We start from the raw sequence: 18,403 nt of genomic DNA on the forward strand, positions 1-18,403 counted from the left end.
CGGTACTACTTTGATGAAAAAGCCGTCTAAAAAAACATACAAAAACTTCCAAAATTGAATTACTACTCCAATCTTATGCGCCTCAATAAAAACGATCCTGAATATTTGTTCAGTACAGTAGCATCGTTAACCCAACAAGGGAATCCCACTAGTAGGTCCACCCACTCGGATGATGACTTTATGAAAGTATTTACTAAGGAAATTTAACTCATTAGAAAGGAGATTAAACATTGCGTGTCCAGCTGCAACTGGGTTCTATTAACGCAGATACAAATGGATGAACGACGGATATTGCCCTCCAAAATAATCTCTCTCTTTTTGAAGAAATAACATTAGAGGAACTCCTGCGACTTGTAAATGGGACAACATGTTTACTTGAGCCACTTCCTGGGAAACGTATCAAGGAGCTGTTTGTAATATTAGAACCGTCAGTGCTAAATTATATTAACTTATCACTTTCCTCTGGTACTGGTATTGGTATGTCAGCTTTAGCCTTTTCTTGGTTTAACTCCTATCTTACTGCCAGGATGCAGTGTGTCTCCCATAACAATGTGACCTCGGAGTATGTTAAGGTAACGTGCAGAGTTCCACAGTGTTCGGTTGTTGGCCCTGCACTCTTCAGCATCTACATGCTGCTGCTAGGTTACATCATAAATAAATAAATAATTACGGTGTTAGCTTTCACTGTTATGCTGATGACACCCAACTCTACATGCCACTAAAGCTGAACAACACGCCAGATTGTAGTCAGCTGGAGGCGTGTCTAAATGAAATTAAACAATTGATGTCCAGCAACTTTTTGCATCTTAACGCTAAGAAAACAAAAAAGCTGATTATCGGTCCTGCCAGACACCGGCACCTATTTAATAATACTACCTTAACATTTAACAACCAAACAATTACACGAAGCGACTCGGTAAAGAATCTTGGTATTATCTTCAACCCGACTCTCTCATTTGAGTCACACATTAGAGTGTTACTAAAACAGCCTTTTTTCATCTCCGTAATATCGCTAAAATGTGTCCCATTTTGTCCACCACCGCCACTGAGGTCTTTATTCATGCGTTTGTTGCGTCTCGTCTCGATTACTGTAACATATTATTTTCAGGTCTCCCTATGTCTAGCATTAAAAGATTAGAGTTGGTACAAAAGGTGGCTGCTAAACTTTTGACAAAAGCAAGAAAGTTTGATCATATTACGCCAATAATGGTTCACCCCAAAAAAGTCTGCGGGTTTTAGAGCGTTTTCTATTCGGGCTCTAGTACTCCGAAGTGCCCTAGAAATGCTACCTCAGTAGAAGCATTTAAGTTCCATCTTAAAACTCATTTGTATACTCCCACTTTTTAGCTCAGTTGATCTGCCGTCTCTCTTTTCTGCTGTGCCCCCCTCTCCTGCATGGAGAGGTTATCAGGTGACAACGGATCAGCCTCCACGGAGGACACGCTAGCTGTTCCAAGTCAGACACCAGTGTGGACCACTCCTCTTTGCAGTAGTTGGTAATGTCTCTGTGCTGTTGACTTGTCTGCATTCAAGATGATCCCCTGCTGGTCTCCCAATGCACTGGACTTTCACATGAAGTCGGTACTCGGGGTGGACCACTCCTTATGCGTCAGTCGATGACGTCTCTGCGCTCTGATGTGTCTACATACAAGAGGATCCCCTGCTGGCCCCACTATGGACTGGACTCTCACATTATTAACCTTATCCACTTGGCATCCATTGCACCGGTCACTAGGTTTTGGCACCGAAACTTAGTTTCAATATGGCACCCGTGACAAAAAAAAAACCGGCAGTAACCAAACCAAAAATTAGTAGCTATCGGTGCTTCATTCTGCTAAATGTAAATGTAACTGAGCCCCTGCAGCAAGTGCTTAACGGTAGGGATGATACTCGAAACCGGTTTTCCCGGTTGTTCGATAAGAAAAGAACCGAGTCCTCGGACTCGAATCCCTTTTTGAGAACCGGTACCCATTATGGAGACCACTATAGTAAAGAAAAAGAGTTGCTTCTTTATTCGAATCCCTGGGACCAATCCCGTACTGACCAGAAATGCCCCTTGAGACATCACAAGAAATGACGTCACGTAGCTCAGTCATTAGGCGCAGATAGGGAAAGCAGGAAAAAAATGCACCGGAAAAAGCACTCCAAGGTGTAATAAAGTTCAAAACAAAAGGTATAATCCAATTAATAACTTTACTGAGAGATTTGAGCAGGGTACAAACACATGACAAACACTTTTACGACCAACCGGAAACATAGCAACCAGGCTAGCAACGCACTTCCTTTACGGCAGCTGTCGCAACGTTCTTAAAGCAACCGCAGCACATACATATTGTTACAATATGATTGTTACATTGATACTCCAGCATATTAATATATGTTGCAGGGGGGAACGTTTAGAGTGAGACACACTGTACAGGAAGTAAGCGGGCTAGTGTGAGTGAGTCACCTGGAATTGTACCTGCACGGAAGTTGCCAATAAAGTACAAGTGAGCAACTATACTGCTCTAACCGTCCACTCTTTATGGTTGGGAATATAACGGACTAGAGTGAAACATGGTGGCAGCGGTTGTTAAACTTTGAGACCGCCACGAACGTGAAGAGGCGTCGCTAACGGCTAACAGCTAGCGGGACCAGAGCTGACAGAAACCGCGGCATCGAGTGACGTGAGTGAAACGGAAATGGAGCAACTGAGACCTCCGCCGATACTTTGTTTGGACTCTGCTAACTTGGCGAAGTCGTGGAAATGTTGGAAAGAGGAGTTTACTCTTTACATGGAACTGACGATGCCGGAAGCAGAGGAGGTTATGAAGGTGAAACTTTTCTACTACCTAATCGGCGAAAGTGGAAGGGAGCTGCTGAACACGCTAGAGGGCAGCAGTGGATCGGCGAGGAGGACTGTGAGCTCGATGATGTTGCTGTTTGATGGACATTGTTACCCTAAACTGAACGAGACAGTAGAAAGGTACAGATTTTTTGTGCGCAATCAAGGATTGGAAGAAAATATTGACAAGTATGTCACAGATTTGAAAGTTTTGGCAAATACGTGCAATTTTGGAGGTATAAAGGACTCCCTAATAAGAGACAGAATTGTTTGTGGCTCACACAGCTCTGCAATGAGAGAGAGGCTGTTGAGGGAGGAAAACTTAACCCTGGAAAAGTGCCTGCAAATATGCAGAGCGGCAGAGCTGTCAAAGGAAAACAGCAGAACTCTGCAAGGACAGACGGTGGAAGAAATACATGCAGTGCAGAAAGTGCCGCAACATAAAGATATGATCAGTTGCAATTTTTGTGGTAAAACACATGCAAGGAACAAGAAGTTGTGTCCAGCTTTTGGTAAGACATGCAAGAAATGTGGCAAAGACAACCATTTTGCTGCCAAATGTAGGTCACACGCTGAACAAAATAGAAGACAGAGAGCCGTGCATGCTGTAACAGAGGAGACTGATGCATATGAGGATGTCGCCACAATAACAGAAACATGTAAAAACCAGGAAATGGTGAACCATTTGCAGGAGAACAAAGCTCAAAGTCAGCAACTTTTCGCAGGTATGTTGCTGAACCAAAAAATGGTTGACTTCCAAATAGACTGTGGTGCCACCTGTAATGTTATACCTATTCAACTGCTGAGCCCAAACACACAGTTGGAGCCAACAGAAAAGGTGTTGTTGATGTACAACAAGAGCAAACTGTGGCCACTGGGCAAGTGTAAGGTAAAAATCAGAAATCCTCGCAATAATAAATTGTACAGATTGGAGTTTCAAGTGGTGGACCAGAAGGATAAGCTTCCTTTGATTGGCAGGAAGGCCTGTGAAGCCATGAAGCTGATTAAAGTACAATATGATAACATTATGGCGATGGACAGTATTGTTAAAGGACATTGTGCTGTCGAGGACAACGTCGAGGGAGGCATGACACTGGAAAACATCAAAGTGGAATATGAGGATGTTTTCAGTGGTGTGGGATGCCTGGAGGGGGAGTACCACATAGAACTGGACAGAAGTGTACCCCCAGTGAAACTGCCTAAACGCAGAGTGCCAGTAGCTCTACTGACACCACTGAAAAAGGAACTAGCAGAACTACAAAATAAAGAAATTATTGCACCAGTAGAATGTAGCACTGACTGGATAAGCAGCATGGTGACAGTGACGAAACCAAATGGAAGACCTAGGATTTGCATTGATCCGAAACCGCTGAACAAGGCGCTGAAAAGAAGCCATTTTCCACTTCCTACCATTGATGACATACTTCTGGAGCTTTCGAAAGCAAAGGTGTTCACAGTGTGCGATGTCAAGCATGGCTTTTGGCACGTGAAGCTGAGCGAAGAATCCAGCTACATCACAACCTTTGCTACCCCATTTGGCCGGTTCCGTTGGCTCAGAATGCCGATGGGAATCAGTCCGGCTCCTGAAGTTTTTCAAAGAAAACTCATACAGGCGCTTGAGGGTCTGCATGGTATATATGTTATTGCTGATGATGTGCTTATTACGGGAGAAGGTGAGACAAAGGAAGAAGCAGAAAGAGATCATGATGCAAACTTGAGGTGTTTCCTGGCTAGATGCAGGGAGAAAAACATTAGACTAAATGCTGACAAGTTTAAACTGAGGCAACAGTCTGTGCCCTACATTGGTCATCTGCTGACTGCAGATGGTCTTCAGATTGACCTTGATAAAGTGCGAGCAATTAGCGAAATGCCCCGTCCAACGGATGTTAAAGGGGTACAGAGGCTTGTAGGTATGGTAAACTACTTGTCCAAATTTTTTGATCATCTATCTGATGACTGTGAGGTTTTGAGACAACTTACACACAGAGACAATATGTGGGAATGGACAGATGTGCAAGAGTCAGCGTTCCAGAGACTTAAAGACAAAATATCGAAGGCACCGGTGTTAAAGTATTATGACCAGGATATGGAACTGACACTACAGTGTGATGCGTCAGACACTGGCCTAGGGGCTGCTTTAACTCAGGAAGGCAATCCTGTGGCGTTTGGTAGTAGAGCTCTCACAACTACCGAAAGAGGATACGCGCAGATAGAGAAGGAATGTTTGGCTATTGTTTTTGGTATGGAAAAATTCCATCAGTATACCTATGGCAGGAAAGTGACAGTGCAGAGTGATCACAAGCCACTAGAGAATATTCTCAAAAAGCCACTCCTTAGTGCACCTAAAAGATTGCAGCGGATGCTACTTAGGCTGCAAAAGTATGACATAAATGTTGTGTATTTGCCTGGGCGAGAAATGCTATTAGCGGATACTTTGAGCAGGGCATATTTGCCAGACGGCACGAAAGGAGATGTTGAGACTGAGGTCGAGACAGTGAACATGGTGGAATATTTGCCTATATCGCTTGAGAGATTAGCTGCCATTAGAGATGCCACTAGGGAGGATGCTAAACTGCAGAAAGTGGTAGGCTTTATTCTATCAGGTTGGCCAAGGACTAAACAGGAGCTGCAACATGACATTCAGCACTATTTTTCATTTCAGGATGAACTTAGTGTACAGGATGGTATTGTATTTAGGGGTGAAAGGGCAGTTATACCTGATAAACTGAGAACTGATCTTACATGCCGCATTCATTCATCACATTTAGGAGTTGAGGGATGTCTCAGGAGAGCACGTGAATGTGTATATTGGCAAGGTATGAATGACCAGGTAAAGACTTTTGTTTCAAAGTGTGACATTTGTAGATCAGTAGACCCCAAGCAGCCAAGAGAGACACTTAAACCACATGATATGGTGTTTAGACCATGGGCCAAAGTTGGAACGGATTTGTTCAAATGGAAAAACAGGGATTATTTGATTACAGTAGATTATTGCTCCAATTTCTGGGAGGTAGATTACCTGCCGGACACAAGAAGCAGCACTGTAATTCATAAGCTGAAGGCTCACTTTGCAAGACATGGCATATCGGATGTGGTTGTGTCAGACAATGGGCCACAATATTCGTCCGAAGAGTTCCAGAGATTCAGCCTAAGGTGGGAGTTTGTGCACAGAACTTCATCACCGGGATACCCACAGAGCAATGGAATGGCCGAGTCTGCTGTAAAGACAGCCAAGCGACTTATGCTAAAAGCTGAAGCTGCCGGGCAAGATCCGTACTTGGCTATGCTTGATCATCGAAACACACCCAGTCAAGGCCTGGAGACAAGCCCTGCACAGAGACTGTTTAGTAGGAGGACTCGGACCCTACTGCCAACAAAAGATACCCTCTTGACACCAAGGGTCATGGACTGTGAGCAGGGACTGAAAGGCAACAGACTGAGGCAGGAAAGATATTACAACCGCTCAGTCAAGGACTTGGATGGTCTCAAGAGTGGAGACAGTGTGAGAGTTCAGCCCTTTGAGCCGTGTAAAGTCTGGAAAGTCGCAAAGGTGGTGAAGGAGGTGCACCCGAGGTCTTACGAGGTGAAGTTGGAGTCAGGTGCTGTTCTGCGGAGGAACCGTTGACACCTCAGGCGCAGCCATGAAACACCTGCCCCGCCTCTACAATCAGGAATATTCAATGACACGAGTACGATGGATATTCAACAATGTAGAGATGACCAGTCGGTTGCTGTGACCAGAGCAGGTCGTAGAGTTTTTCGTCCACATTTTCTGAAAGACTATACACAATGACTTTTGAAGCTGAAAAAAAAAAAAAGTTGTAACAAGTTGCTGCGTTACATGTTATTTTAGTTGTGTTTGGAAAAAAAAAAAAAAAAGGGAAGATGCAAATATCTTGCTATTTGATGTGAAATTTCTCTGTTAAGACAAAAAGAAAACCATACTGTAAAGGTAAAGAATGACAGGTGATACTGTTATTTTTTTGTTTTCATCCTGGGTTGGTTTGTAAGTAAGATGATACTTTCATGTTCTACTGTAACTGTTTTATAGAATGTCTACAATCTAAGTTTTATTGTATTTTGCAGCAGTACAATGTTTTTCTATATAATTAGGCAGGATAGGGTTAAGGTAAAGTAATCTCTATTGAAAAAAGAAAAAAAAAAGAGAAAGGATGTTACAATATGATTGTTACATTGATACTCCAGCATATTAATATATGTTGCAGGGGGGAACGTTTAGAGTGAGACACACTGTACAGGAAGTAAGCGGGCTAGTGTGAGTGAGTCACTTGGAATTGTACCTGCACGGAAGTTGCCAATAAAGTACAAGTGAGCAACTATACTGCTCTAACCGTCCACTCTTTATGGTTGGGAATATAACGGACTAGAGTGAAACACATATATGACATCTCCCTTTTTTAACTTTTGTTTTTCTTTCCTTGTAAACAAAACAAAATCACACTGTATATGTGTTGTCTGTCTAATTATAAATAATGCAGACGAGGCGTGTTGGCTGAGTTCTTGACGTTTACTTTAAAAGCGTGCTCATAACCTCATTCTTAGCTGCCGGGTGACGACATGCAACAACACTTTTCGGGGCTACCGCGCATGCTCGTCACTCCCGTTGCATGCTGGGTAGTGTAGTTGTTATATTCCTAGCTCATAACATCACATCTTTCCCCCTATAAAGAAATAATGTTAACTCAATAAAGTGTATTTCTTTTTTTAGCTTTAACTTTTCATTTTTTAGCATTGTAACCACATTTGCAAACAACTTTTCTCTTCATAGAATTTTCTTTCAATAAAGAAATAAAGTGCAAAAATGTCAAAGCATCATAACAAACAGTTATGTCAAATAGCAGCGGAAGTGCACTTTTTGGAGAGCTGTATTATTTTCAGTTTTGTGCCCAGGGGACTGATTTTATTTAACACTATATTATTATTTATACACCTATAGTGATCACAGAGACAGGTTGTTTTTGTGTTACTGTATATATTTGTTTTACTTAAAAATCCCACTTAAAATACTTTGGGTAACAACAGTCAATATTTATTTATTTTATTTTATTTTTTTAGGGGGGCAACGGTCAATATTTATTTATTTTTTAGATTTTATTTTTTTCTTATATAATAAAAGTGAGCTTTTGTTAAACCAATTATTATGTGTTTTTTTCCATGTACAACAACCTATCTGGACTCGATAAGAGAATCGATAAGGAATCGGTTCGATAAGAGGATTCGATAATAGGCTTGAACTCGATCATTTCTTATCAAACATCATCCCTACTAAACGGTGATATCGTATAAGTAGGGATGATGTTTGATAAGAAATTATCGAGTTCGAGTCTATTATCGAATCACGATGTTGAAAAAATTACAAAAATCCAAACTTTACACACTAAACACATATAATCTTTTTATTTTTCTTAAAGAGGTGTGGGTGTTTTGTTGCTCCTCTTATTCTCCCTAAACGTCCGACGGGAGCTATCTAAATTCACCCTATAGTCAGTGCATACGAGCGGTGGGTAATTATATGCCTAAATATCAATAGTGTGGTACCAGACGAGCTGTCTTGGAACTAGAACTACGGCAGCACTCCCAAGCGCAATGGTTCACCCGCTCAACACACAAAAGTAAAAGCTGCAATAAACGTCCCAAACAAACAAACAAGTACATTCACCTAATGCAGTCTATCTCAAATAGTGGGGCGGGCCCCCCTGGGGAGGCAGGGTGCAATACCGGGGGGCGACCTCGGGGAACATGCTTTTTTTGCAGTACCGTAATATGAAGAAGCGTATGGAGCACAGTGGGAGACGAGGACAGACCAGTGTATTGTTTCCGTCATCGTTAATAAGCTTACAATGTTAGGCACAGGTATAGTTATAACAATTTTATAGACAAATAGTGATGGCTATATTTGATAACAAAGTATAATTGTAATTGGAAAAAAACACAAATATTTTGTTGAACTAGTGAGTCACTTAGTAAAGTCATGGATGTAAGATTGCATATCTGTTACAAGTTTTTTTGTTCAATTATAAAATGAAGCTTTTTATTAAATGTAAACTACATAAATTCATGATTATACTGTAATGGCGGCGGAAATATGAAGGAGGCAGAATAACTGCACAAGTCAGCCTTTTATTTGTTTTCACAAAACTAGCATTGTATAGCTGGCAGGACCGTGACACACACTCACGAGAACAGCTACTCTAATACACACCTGGGCAAATTAAGGCCTGGGGGCCAAATGCGGCCTGTTAAGCTTTTCAATCTTGCCCCCTGGACATTCACAAATATTTTTTTTTTTAGATCTTTAAGATGGAAACTGTAGCTGCCATTATGATGTGCAGTGATGTTTTCAAATGACCGTAAGTCTTGAACTATACAAAGTATTTCAATAGTTGCAATCTGCACGTTTGCATGATATACTAGTTACTATGGTAATCTAATTAGTTACTATAGTAATCTAAGTCACAGCAGCTCAGACGAGGCACCAAGCAGTGTGGGTGGGGAGCGTTTCCACAGAGTGTTTCCAGAGCGGCCAGCCTGGGTGTCAGGGACAGAGACGGAAGGAGATTTTTACAACAAAGTTCTAAAGTTTAGTGATATATCAGATGTATCAGATTGTAGGTGGATTTATTTTTTACCCTTCGCGTTCATACAAACCCCGTTTCCATATGAGTTGGGAAATTGTGTTAGATGTAAATATAAATGGAATACAATGATTTGCAAATCATTTTCAACCCATATTCAGTTGAATATGCTACAAAGACAACATATTTGATGTTCAAACTGATAAACTTTTTTTTTTTGCAAATAATCATTAACTTTAGAATTTGATGCCAGCAACACGTGACAAAGAAGTTGGGAAAGGTGGCAATAAATACTGATAAAGTTGAGGAATGCTTATCAAACACTTATTTGGAACATCCCACGGGTGCACAGGCAAATTGGGAACAGGTGGGTGCCATGATTGGGTATAAAAGTAGATTCCATGAAATGCTCAGTCATTCACAAACAAGGATGGGGTGAGGGTCACCACTTTGTCAACAAATGCGTGAGCAAATTGTTGAACAGTTTAAGAAAAACCTTTCTCAACCAGCTATTGCAAGGAATTTAGGGATTTCACCATCTACAGTCTGTAATTTCATCAAAGGGTTCAGAGAATCTGGAGAAATCACTGCACGTAAGCAGCTAAGCCTGTGACCTTCGATTCCTCAGGCTGTACTGCATCAACAAGCGACATCAGTGTGTAAAGGATATCACCACATGGGCTCAGGAACACTTCAGAAACCCACTGTCAGTAACTACAGTTGGTCGCTACATCTGTAAGTGCAAGTTAAAACTCTCCTATGCAAGGCGAAAACCGTTTATCAACAACACCCAGAAACGCCGTCGGCTTCACTGGGCCTGAGCTCATCTAAGATGGACTGATACAAAGTGGAAAAGTGTTCTGTGGTCTGACCTTGTTTCCTCTTCGCTCCCAGACTAGGTAAAAGACTGCGGCAAGCCCGCCGATGCCCTCTGCAGCCCACACTGGGTAATTACAGTTCACTACATAATATCTACTGGTCAACAACAATATATTCATGAAACAGGATGTGTGTTAAAGCACTCGTGTTTCCACAAGGATATCTCCTGCTTTTCCCCATCTACTGACTACTTTCATCCTCTTTACCGCTTCACTAGTTAACCTATACTATCCAAACCTGACATTTTTTTAATCATTCAAAGCCTTCATTTTTTGATTTTTCATTGCTTCACACGCAGGCTAGTTTAGCCTAGCGTTGCTAGCTCCGAAAACACCACCACACTTCTCTTAGAGAGGTTATCCCTGCTCAACATGTTAGAAAAGAATAATAGTAATTTAGACAACGTGGACACGCCAGTTACCACAGGCTGCACTCAGCCTACTGCCTGGCTCACGTAGCTAGCTTTGACTCTAGCCATAGTTTTGACTCTAGCCAGCAAGCCATGGTGCGCTGGAAAGCATGGAAAAGCCAGTTAATGTAGGCTGCACTCGGCTGTACCCTCGGCTGTATTCGGCCTGCTAGCTCATGGTTTGCAAGCTAACCATGGTGCGCGAGAGAGTGGCCGAGTTAGCGGTCTTATACAGATATCTAAAAAAATCCCACTTTGGCAAGAAAAATAGCGATACTCTGCTATATAGCAGACATTTGGGATGCCTGGTAAATAAGACCACCCACAAAACGGCGCAAAGATGGTCAGAAAGCAGCTTGAAAACGGTCCGTAAAACATGATCAATGCAACATGTTGACCAAAGAACCATCATTACAGGTTATGTAAACAACAAGAAAGTGTTTTATCCATCCATCCATTTTCTACCGCTTGTCCCTTTCGGGGTCGCGGGAGGTCGCTGGAGCCTATCCCAGCTGCACACGGGCGGAAGGCGGGGTACAACCTGGACAGGGCGCCACCTCATCGCAGGGCCAACACAGATAGACAGACAACATTCACACTAACGTTCACATATAGGGCCAATTTAGTGTTGCCAATCAACCTATCCCCAGGTGCATTTCTTTGGAGGTGGGAGGAAGCCGGAGTACCCGGAGGGAACCCACGCAGTCACGGGGAGAACATGCAAAACGACCCCTTTAATACTTATCAATTGCACACTGACCTGGCAAGCATTATAGAGGAGTTGGTGCTCAAACTTCTTGATGCCCAGAATCTGCTGAAACATCTCATACAGCTGGTCTTTGCTGAGGATGAGTTCAGAGGCGGCGCTGGCAGTCAGTCTCTGCTGATGTTTCCTTGGGTCCTCCTCCCCACGATAGATGGTGTCAAATTTAGCAATCCATGAGCTGAGTACAGTCTCTTTGCTCAGGCCATCAATCTCTGGCAAACTGCGCACACGCTTCTCGATGTGCTTCTTAAAAACCTCCCGAGAGTCACTGGCTGAGCATCCCCCGCTCTGCACCATCCGACATACTCTGTCACTTTTCAGGAAAACCTGGAGTCAACAAAATCGAAATTGTTACACATGTTTATTAAAATGAGTGAAGTTACCAGTACAGAACAGTACAGAAAGTATACTTAAATATCAGGGGTGCATAATTTTTTTTATTCACATCCAAATCTTGATTCAAATTTATTTAGATTCTGAATGGATTCATAATTTTAAAAATAAAAAGTGTATTTTTTTGTTTTTTAAGAATCAATTTTTTAAAATAAGTTTTATAGGCCATCACTGCGCTTATTCACTGTGCGTATATATCAGCAGTCAAGAGGATCTTTTGTAAGCTGTTTTAAAAAGGTTTTATTATAATTGCTATACCAAATAATATATTGCGAGAATCAGTTTGAATTGAGAATCGTCACCTCAAGAATCGGAATCGAATTGCTACATGTGTTGCAAAATTGACATCCTTTTCAAATATGTTTTTTTGTTGCTGAGTAATCGACGAAGGTTTTCTTGTAAATTTAAAAAAATGTTCATTAGATATAGTAATACTACTAAGAAAGTGAAAACATGTGGGTTACGAGCCACCCCACTGCTAGCTGTCATAGCCCTTGTCAGAATGAACACAGTAAGATCCGACCAAAACAGCCAATTTTAATCGCTAGCGTTATCTTCTAGCTAGAGATAGAGATAACTTTGTTTTTCCAGGCTTGGGAAGGAAAAAATTAGAGTAAAAGACAGTGTTGAGAAGAATAAGTGGATAATATTCATGTTATTTAAGAGAGAAATCATCAAAAACAGGACAAGAACGTATAGCAGTTGGAGCGTAGCACTGCTGGACTGCACCATACTGAAGCAGAATGAGTTAAAAACGACAGCAAGAACGTTAAAATGTATCCATTAAGTTTAAAAAAGCTGCTGATTGTGTGTTTGACGAAGAAGCAGCTCAAAGGACATACTGTAGAACTCCACTCTCCATGGTAAATAACATTATTATCATTACATTACTTCTTAAAAGTACCGTAGTTGTATAGTACATTGTATTGTATTATTTATCATACAATATTGCTCATCTGAAAGGTTTTTATTCTCTATAAAAGGAATTTGGGGCCTCCACCCCAAAAACATACTTTGCAGGTCAAAAAACGGGGCAAATATGTGCCTTTTGAAGTGTTAATGTGAAGTGTTCAAAAGGAGTCTCTTGGAGAAGTGGCTGACAAGTTAGCATGTGTCACTTGCATCGCTGACAGTGACGTCATCCCCATCATTGTTTACTGAAGCAGAGATGCTGACTGTGCGTTATGATAAACGCGCATGCTTCGCCAGGCTCTGCTTTTTATCCATAGACTTATCAGATTACATTTTTTATCATCTATAGCAGGGGTGTCAAAAGTGTGGCCCGGAGGCCATTTGCGGCCCACAGCTAATGTTTTAAAGGCCCACGGCACATTCTAAAAATACTATTAAAATAATCAAAAACATAACAAAAGTGGAATAAAAAAGCTTACAGGTGAAATGTAATTTATAAAAAGTTGCGATGTTGACTAATAAAACAAAGCTGTTTTTTTTCTTTAAAACTGTCATTGCTCGAAACATAATATTGAATCATAATCAATGTTTTTATGAATTATTGACCTATTCAAGGCTCTGATTACTTCACATCAAATATTCCATCCATCCATCCATCCATCTTCTTCCGCTTATCCGCGAGGGCAGCAGCCTAAGTAGGGAAGCCCAGACTTTCCTCTCCCCAGCCACTTCGTCCAGCTCTTCCCGAGGGATCCCGAGTAGTTCCCAGGCCAGCCGGGAGACATAGTCTTCTCAACGTGTCCTGGGTCTTCCCCGTGGCCTCCTACCGGTCGGACGTGCCCTAAACACTTCCCTAGGGAGGCGTTCGGGTGGCATCCTGACCAGATGCCCGAATCACCTCATCTGGCTTCTCTCGATGTGGAGGAGCAGCGGCTTTACTTTGAGCTCCCCCCGGATGGCAGAGCTTCTCATCCTATCTCTAAGGGAGAGCCCCGCCACCCGGCGGAGGAAACTCATTTCAGCCGCTTGTACCCGTGATCTTGTCCTTTCGGTCATAACCCAAAGCTCATGATCATAGGTGAGGATGGGAACGTAGATCGACCGGTAAATTGAGAGCTTTGCCTTCTGGCTCAGCTCCTTCTTCACCACAACGAATCGATACAGCATTCGCATTACTGAAGACGCCGCACCGATCCGCCTGTCGAATATTCCACTTTGAAAAATATTTTTTGTGGAAGATTTTGCATATTTTGTGTGTTCGCCATAAAAAAAATAGTTTTCTTCGACAAAAAGGGCAGAAAACAAACAAACAAAAAAACAACATAAAAATTTTTTAAAAAACATATCATTTATGACAACTTTTTTCCAAAACACAATATAGAATGTGAGATATAACAGTATTATGCATACATTTATCTTTTGTTTTCAAAACGCTTACAAAAAAGTGGGACCCCAAAAATTTACTTTGGGACCCCATTTTTATGACTTGATGGGTCCCTGGGACCCCGTTTTGAAAATGTCTAGCGCCAACACTGCTTGAAACAAGCACATGGTGATTTATCGACGCTGGAAAACTTACCGACTTAATTTTCCTTTATCATCGGTTAATTGACTTATTGAATATCGGCACAGGCCTTTTCTTCACAAATATAATATCAATATGAAACATTACATGCATTGGCGAAAAAAATTGTTTATGTCTTTGCCTCTATCTTTTTTACTTTGTTAAAATCAAATGTAGCCGAGCCAAAATGTTCATTAGTGTTTGATAGACACATTAATCAGTCTGAGGAGTAAAAGTTGGCACTCTTTTATGTGAACTGTTACGCAACATCTCTTATGTGGGAAGCTGAAATATCCACAGCCTGTAGAAATGTGTGCACGACAACTATGAAGTTGCCATGAGGCAGCGCATATTTCCCTGTCAACGTCAGTTTTGATACATCTCAACTTTGCCTTGAAAAAGGGCATTCGGCAGGATTTTGAGCAAACGCAAGCTTTGTACATGAGACCCCAGCTCCCTTAATCGTTCAACATTTCTCAGTTTTAGCTCTTGTATAACACCATGTACTTTCAAATGAAAATAATGAAATATTAAAAATGACAGTTGTTGTTTGTTAATTATTTTGTTTATTGGCTTAAAAACTTGGCCAACAAAAAATTATTCAGATTCTGATTAATTCTGTGAATGTGATTATGGATGTTTTCTTTCCTTACTCACCTCATAGTAGCTCTGGACGGCGTTGACGAACGCCTCATCTGCTACAATCTGGGTTTCTCCATTGAGGAATGCCTGGAAACGCTCTTTGACTGTCTGCAGCTGCTGCTTACTGATCTGAATAAAACACAAAAAGAAAGACAATACAAAGTAATTACAGTAACTCACAGTCAACATCTGTCTAGTAACACTTTACAATGTGTAAACAGCACAAAGGTCTTCATTTTCAAGTGTTATTTTGGCCATCATTTTAGTGCAAATATTAATATTTACAAAGATGGTTAGACGCTAGATTTACAGCATTAAATAATCAGCTCAGAAAGGACAATTTCTTCACTTTTTTTAATAATTTTTTTTTTTATTACTTGTCCTGTTAGTCATTTGAGCAAATAATGTTGATATCGATGCGTCACCATGCTAATGTGATTGTCAATATTGCTACACAACTTATAATAGTACGTAGATACTTTATGGAGCAGAGCCAGAGCCTCTAAGTCACCTGTTGACTGGCTTGCTTTTAGGCAGTGTAGAAACATTTACAGTCAGGATTCAGAACTGGCCTTGGATGTATCATCGCTATACTTTTAAGGTCCTTGATGATATCATCATGTCCATGGACAATTAATTGTTCTGCATAGCTGTCTTCTTAGATTAGATCATAACATCCTCTTAAATAGACACTTTAGTATTGGCTTGTCCAAGAGTTGCATCAACTGGTTTGTCAGCAACCTCAATAACCACATACAAGTGAAGTCTGAAAATACTGTGTCAGATCTGCTTAACATATCTAAACGTGTGCCACATGGTTTCATCTTGGGCCCAATGTTATTTTCTCCATGATGTGGCCAAGGCTATTGGCGCCTCCCGGATACATCCTAATGCTGACGATACCATCATCTACAGTGTATTTATTTGGTCCTTCACTCTACTATGCAGCAATCACCCTTTATAGCAGCCTCACTTTTACTGAGAAATATTGTTATGACCTTTGCATGTCAATTCAAATAGGACCAAATGCATGTGGTTTAATTTTATTTGTATTAATTTATTTATTTATTTGCCAGGGACAGTACAATAAAACATTGCTACCCATAGGTAACTGATGTCAAAGTACATAAAGCTTTAAGCCACAGGCTAATTTGCAACCCTTGTCCCTGGTTAGGCTTTTAAAAAAAAGGTGAAGAAAGGCTATGGAGAGGATATAAGTAGAAAAAAATACATTTAGTTTAGATAATAATGAGTCATATTGTCATGTCTGTTCATGTTTTTGTTTTGGCCATGTGTCTGTTTTTTGGACTCTTTTTAGTTCCTGGTTGCACTTCCTTGTTTGGTTTGGTTTCCATGGTCACCCATTAGTTTTCACCTGTCTTGTCACGCACCTGTTTCACGTTTCGAATCACACACCTGTTTCCACTGATCATGTCACTGTTATTTAAAGCCTGTCTTTTTCTGTTGGTCTTCCTGGCGACATCACCTTCTCCACACAAATTTATGCTCTGCACCTGTTTACCCTAGTTCTTGTTTCATCTCATGCCAAGTAAGTTTTGATTTAATGTTTATAGTTTTTATGCCCAAGTGCATGTCTTTTGTTTTTCATAGTCAAGTTTTTACCTCCGCTGGGAGCGCCTTTTGTTTATACCTTTTTTGAGTTTTGTTAGTGTAGAATAAAATCATGTTTTTACCTCCACGCCATGTTTGCTTAAGTTCGTTTGCATCTCGGGAAAGCAACCCACGCAGGAAACTGCATCATAGTCCATGTTCTGACACATATATTGGAATATGGGATCCATTATTTAAATTTGTTTTAACTATTAAATTAATCTAAAATATGACTTATTTTATCTTTGTGAAAATATTGGACACAATGTGTCATCAAGCTTATGAGATGTGATGCAAGTGTAAGCCACTGTGACACAACTGTTCATTTTTTAAATGTTTTTATGTTATTTTATTTTTTATAAATGGCTGTGACGATAATGTAAATGAGGGATTTAGAATCACTGCTATGTTGGAATCCTTATTAATATTGATACTTTTGTTGATATTATTCATTTTTGTTTGACTGCTTTTGGATTGTTTTGTGTCATGTTTGTGTGTCCTCTCAATTGCTCTGTTGATTGCTATTCTGAATGTTGCTGGGTTTGGTTTTGGAATTGGAATTGTATTATTATGGTATTATTGTGTATTATTTTGTTGGACTGATTAATTAACAAAACTAAATAAAAAAATTTAAAAAACACATACAAAAGGATTAAGACAAGTACAAAATTAAAATACATTAAACATTATAATTGGCCCCATTCGTCCATACAACTCAACTCAACTCAACTGTCAGCTTTATTGTCAATTCTTCACATGTACAAGACATACAAGGAATCGAAAAAGGTAGGGGAAAAAAGGTGCGAAACAGGTAAACATTGGGTCGGGGTTGAGTAAAAAAAATATTTAGCCTTAGGCTGGAGGGGGTCCAGATTGAGGCCAGAAAAAAAACCTCAATAGCCATAGCACACATAAAAAAGTTACAAAGAATTCACAAGACTCGCAACAGAGGGGAGGGAGTGGGGGCTACGGAGGGCAGGCTGCTGCTATCTAAGCGCTGCTCAGCCGTCCATCACCCCTAAAGGATTCAAGCATTGAAAGCGTGGGATGGGTGTGGGGGATGTGGGGTGTGTATTTTTCGTGGATGCATGTGTGTGTGTGTAAGCCTGCAGAGTGTCTCTGTTCCACAACCTTGGTGCTCTTGCAACCGCCAGTCAGTCGAAAGTCAACAACAACAGGTGTGTGTCCATGAGAGACAAGAAGGGAGTTTGTTGTGTCTTCCTCGCACTATCCTTCGGGAGAGTCTCGAAGCCAGGGAAACAATCCAAATTAGAATGATTTGTTTGCGAGCGAAAATATCATTTGCTTTTCACTCTTAATTGTCTATTACTGGTCCTCAAATTCATCCTGCAGAGCAGACCATCCACAGTTCTGCCTGCACCCTCCAATCATTTGTGGCAGCTTTGGGGTACTTAGAAGGCTGCCAGCAACTTCCAATTTGTTGACAAACCAGAGCAACGCTTACTCCAATCAGCAGATGTGCAGTTGTCATAATTGTGAATAGGTGGATATCTTCACGTCCTCGACTGAAAGGGTCGCCAGGTACGCGGCACTCCTTCTTCTCCCAAGAGTCTGTCGTGTGTCCAGCAACAACCGCTCCGTCAAGACGGGCAGGTTCCCCCAAACCCAAGAGCTTGTCAATTTCGTGGAGAGGCCAGTTAATTAGTTCCATTGTTTAGATTTGGAGAGCAGTGCAAAAAGAGGCAACAAGAAAGTTAAGACAAGACAAGACAAGACAAGACAAATAAGCAAGCAGGAGAGATAAGGGAGAGGGAAAGGGAGTGTCCGCCCTCGATGAGTGGCAGTG

The 18,403-nt window shown here is 41.0% G+C and overlaps 1 protein-coding gene across 4 annotated transcripts in view; it reads right to left on the bottom strand.

The window, feature by feature from the left end:
• The window catches only part of LOC133647083 (calcium-dependent secretion activator 1), a 316,166-nt gene that overhangs the window by 263,183 nt on the left and 34,580 nt on the right, over positions 1-18,403 (bottom strand). For all 4 annotated transcript variants that reach the window (XM_062043190.1, XM_062043199.1, XM_062043182.1 and 1 more), the window contains exons 2-3: positions 15,001-15,114; positions 11,469-11,801 (exon numbers count right to left, since the gene is read on the bottom strand). In XM_062043190.1, coding sequence (XP_061899174.1) covers positions 11,469-11,801; positions 15,001-15,114 — 447 coding nt within the window. The remainder of the gene's footprint in view (positions 1-11,468; positions 11,802-15,000; positions 15,115-18,403) is intronic.

The sequence above is a fragment of the Entelurus aequoreus genome, linkage group LG01 (genome assembly GCF_033978785.1).
Source record: "Entelurus aequoreus isolate RoL-2023_Sb linkage group LG01, RoL_Eaeq_v1.1, whole genome shotgun sequence".
NCBI lineage: Eukaryota > Metazoa > Chordata > Actinopteri > Syngnathiformes > Syngnathidae > Entelurus > Entelurus aequoreus.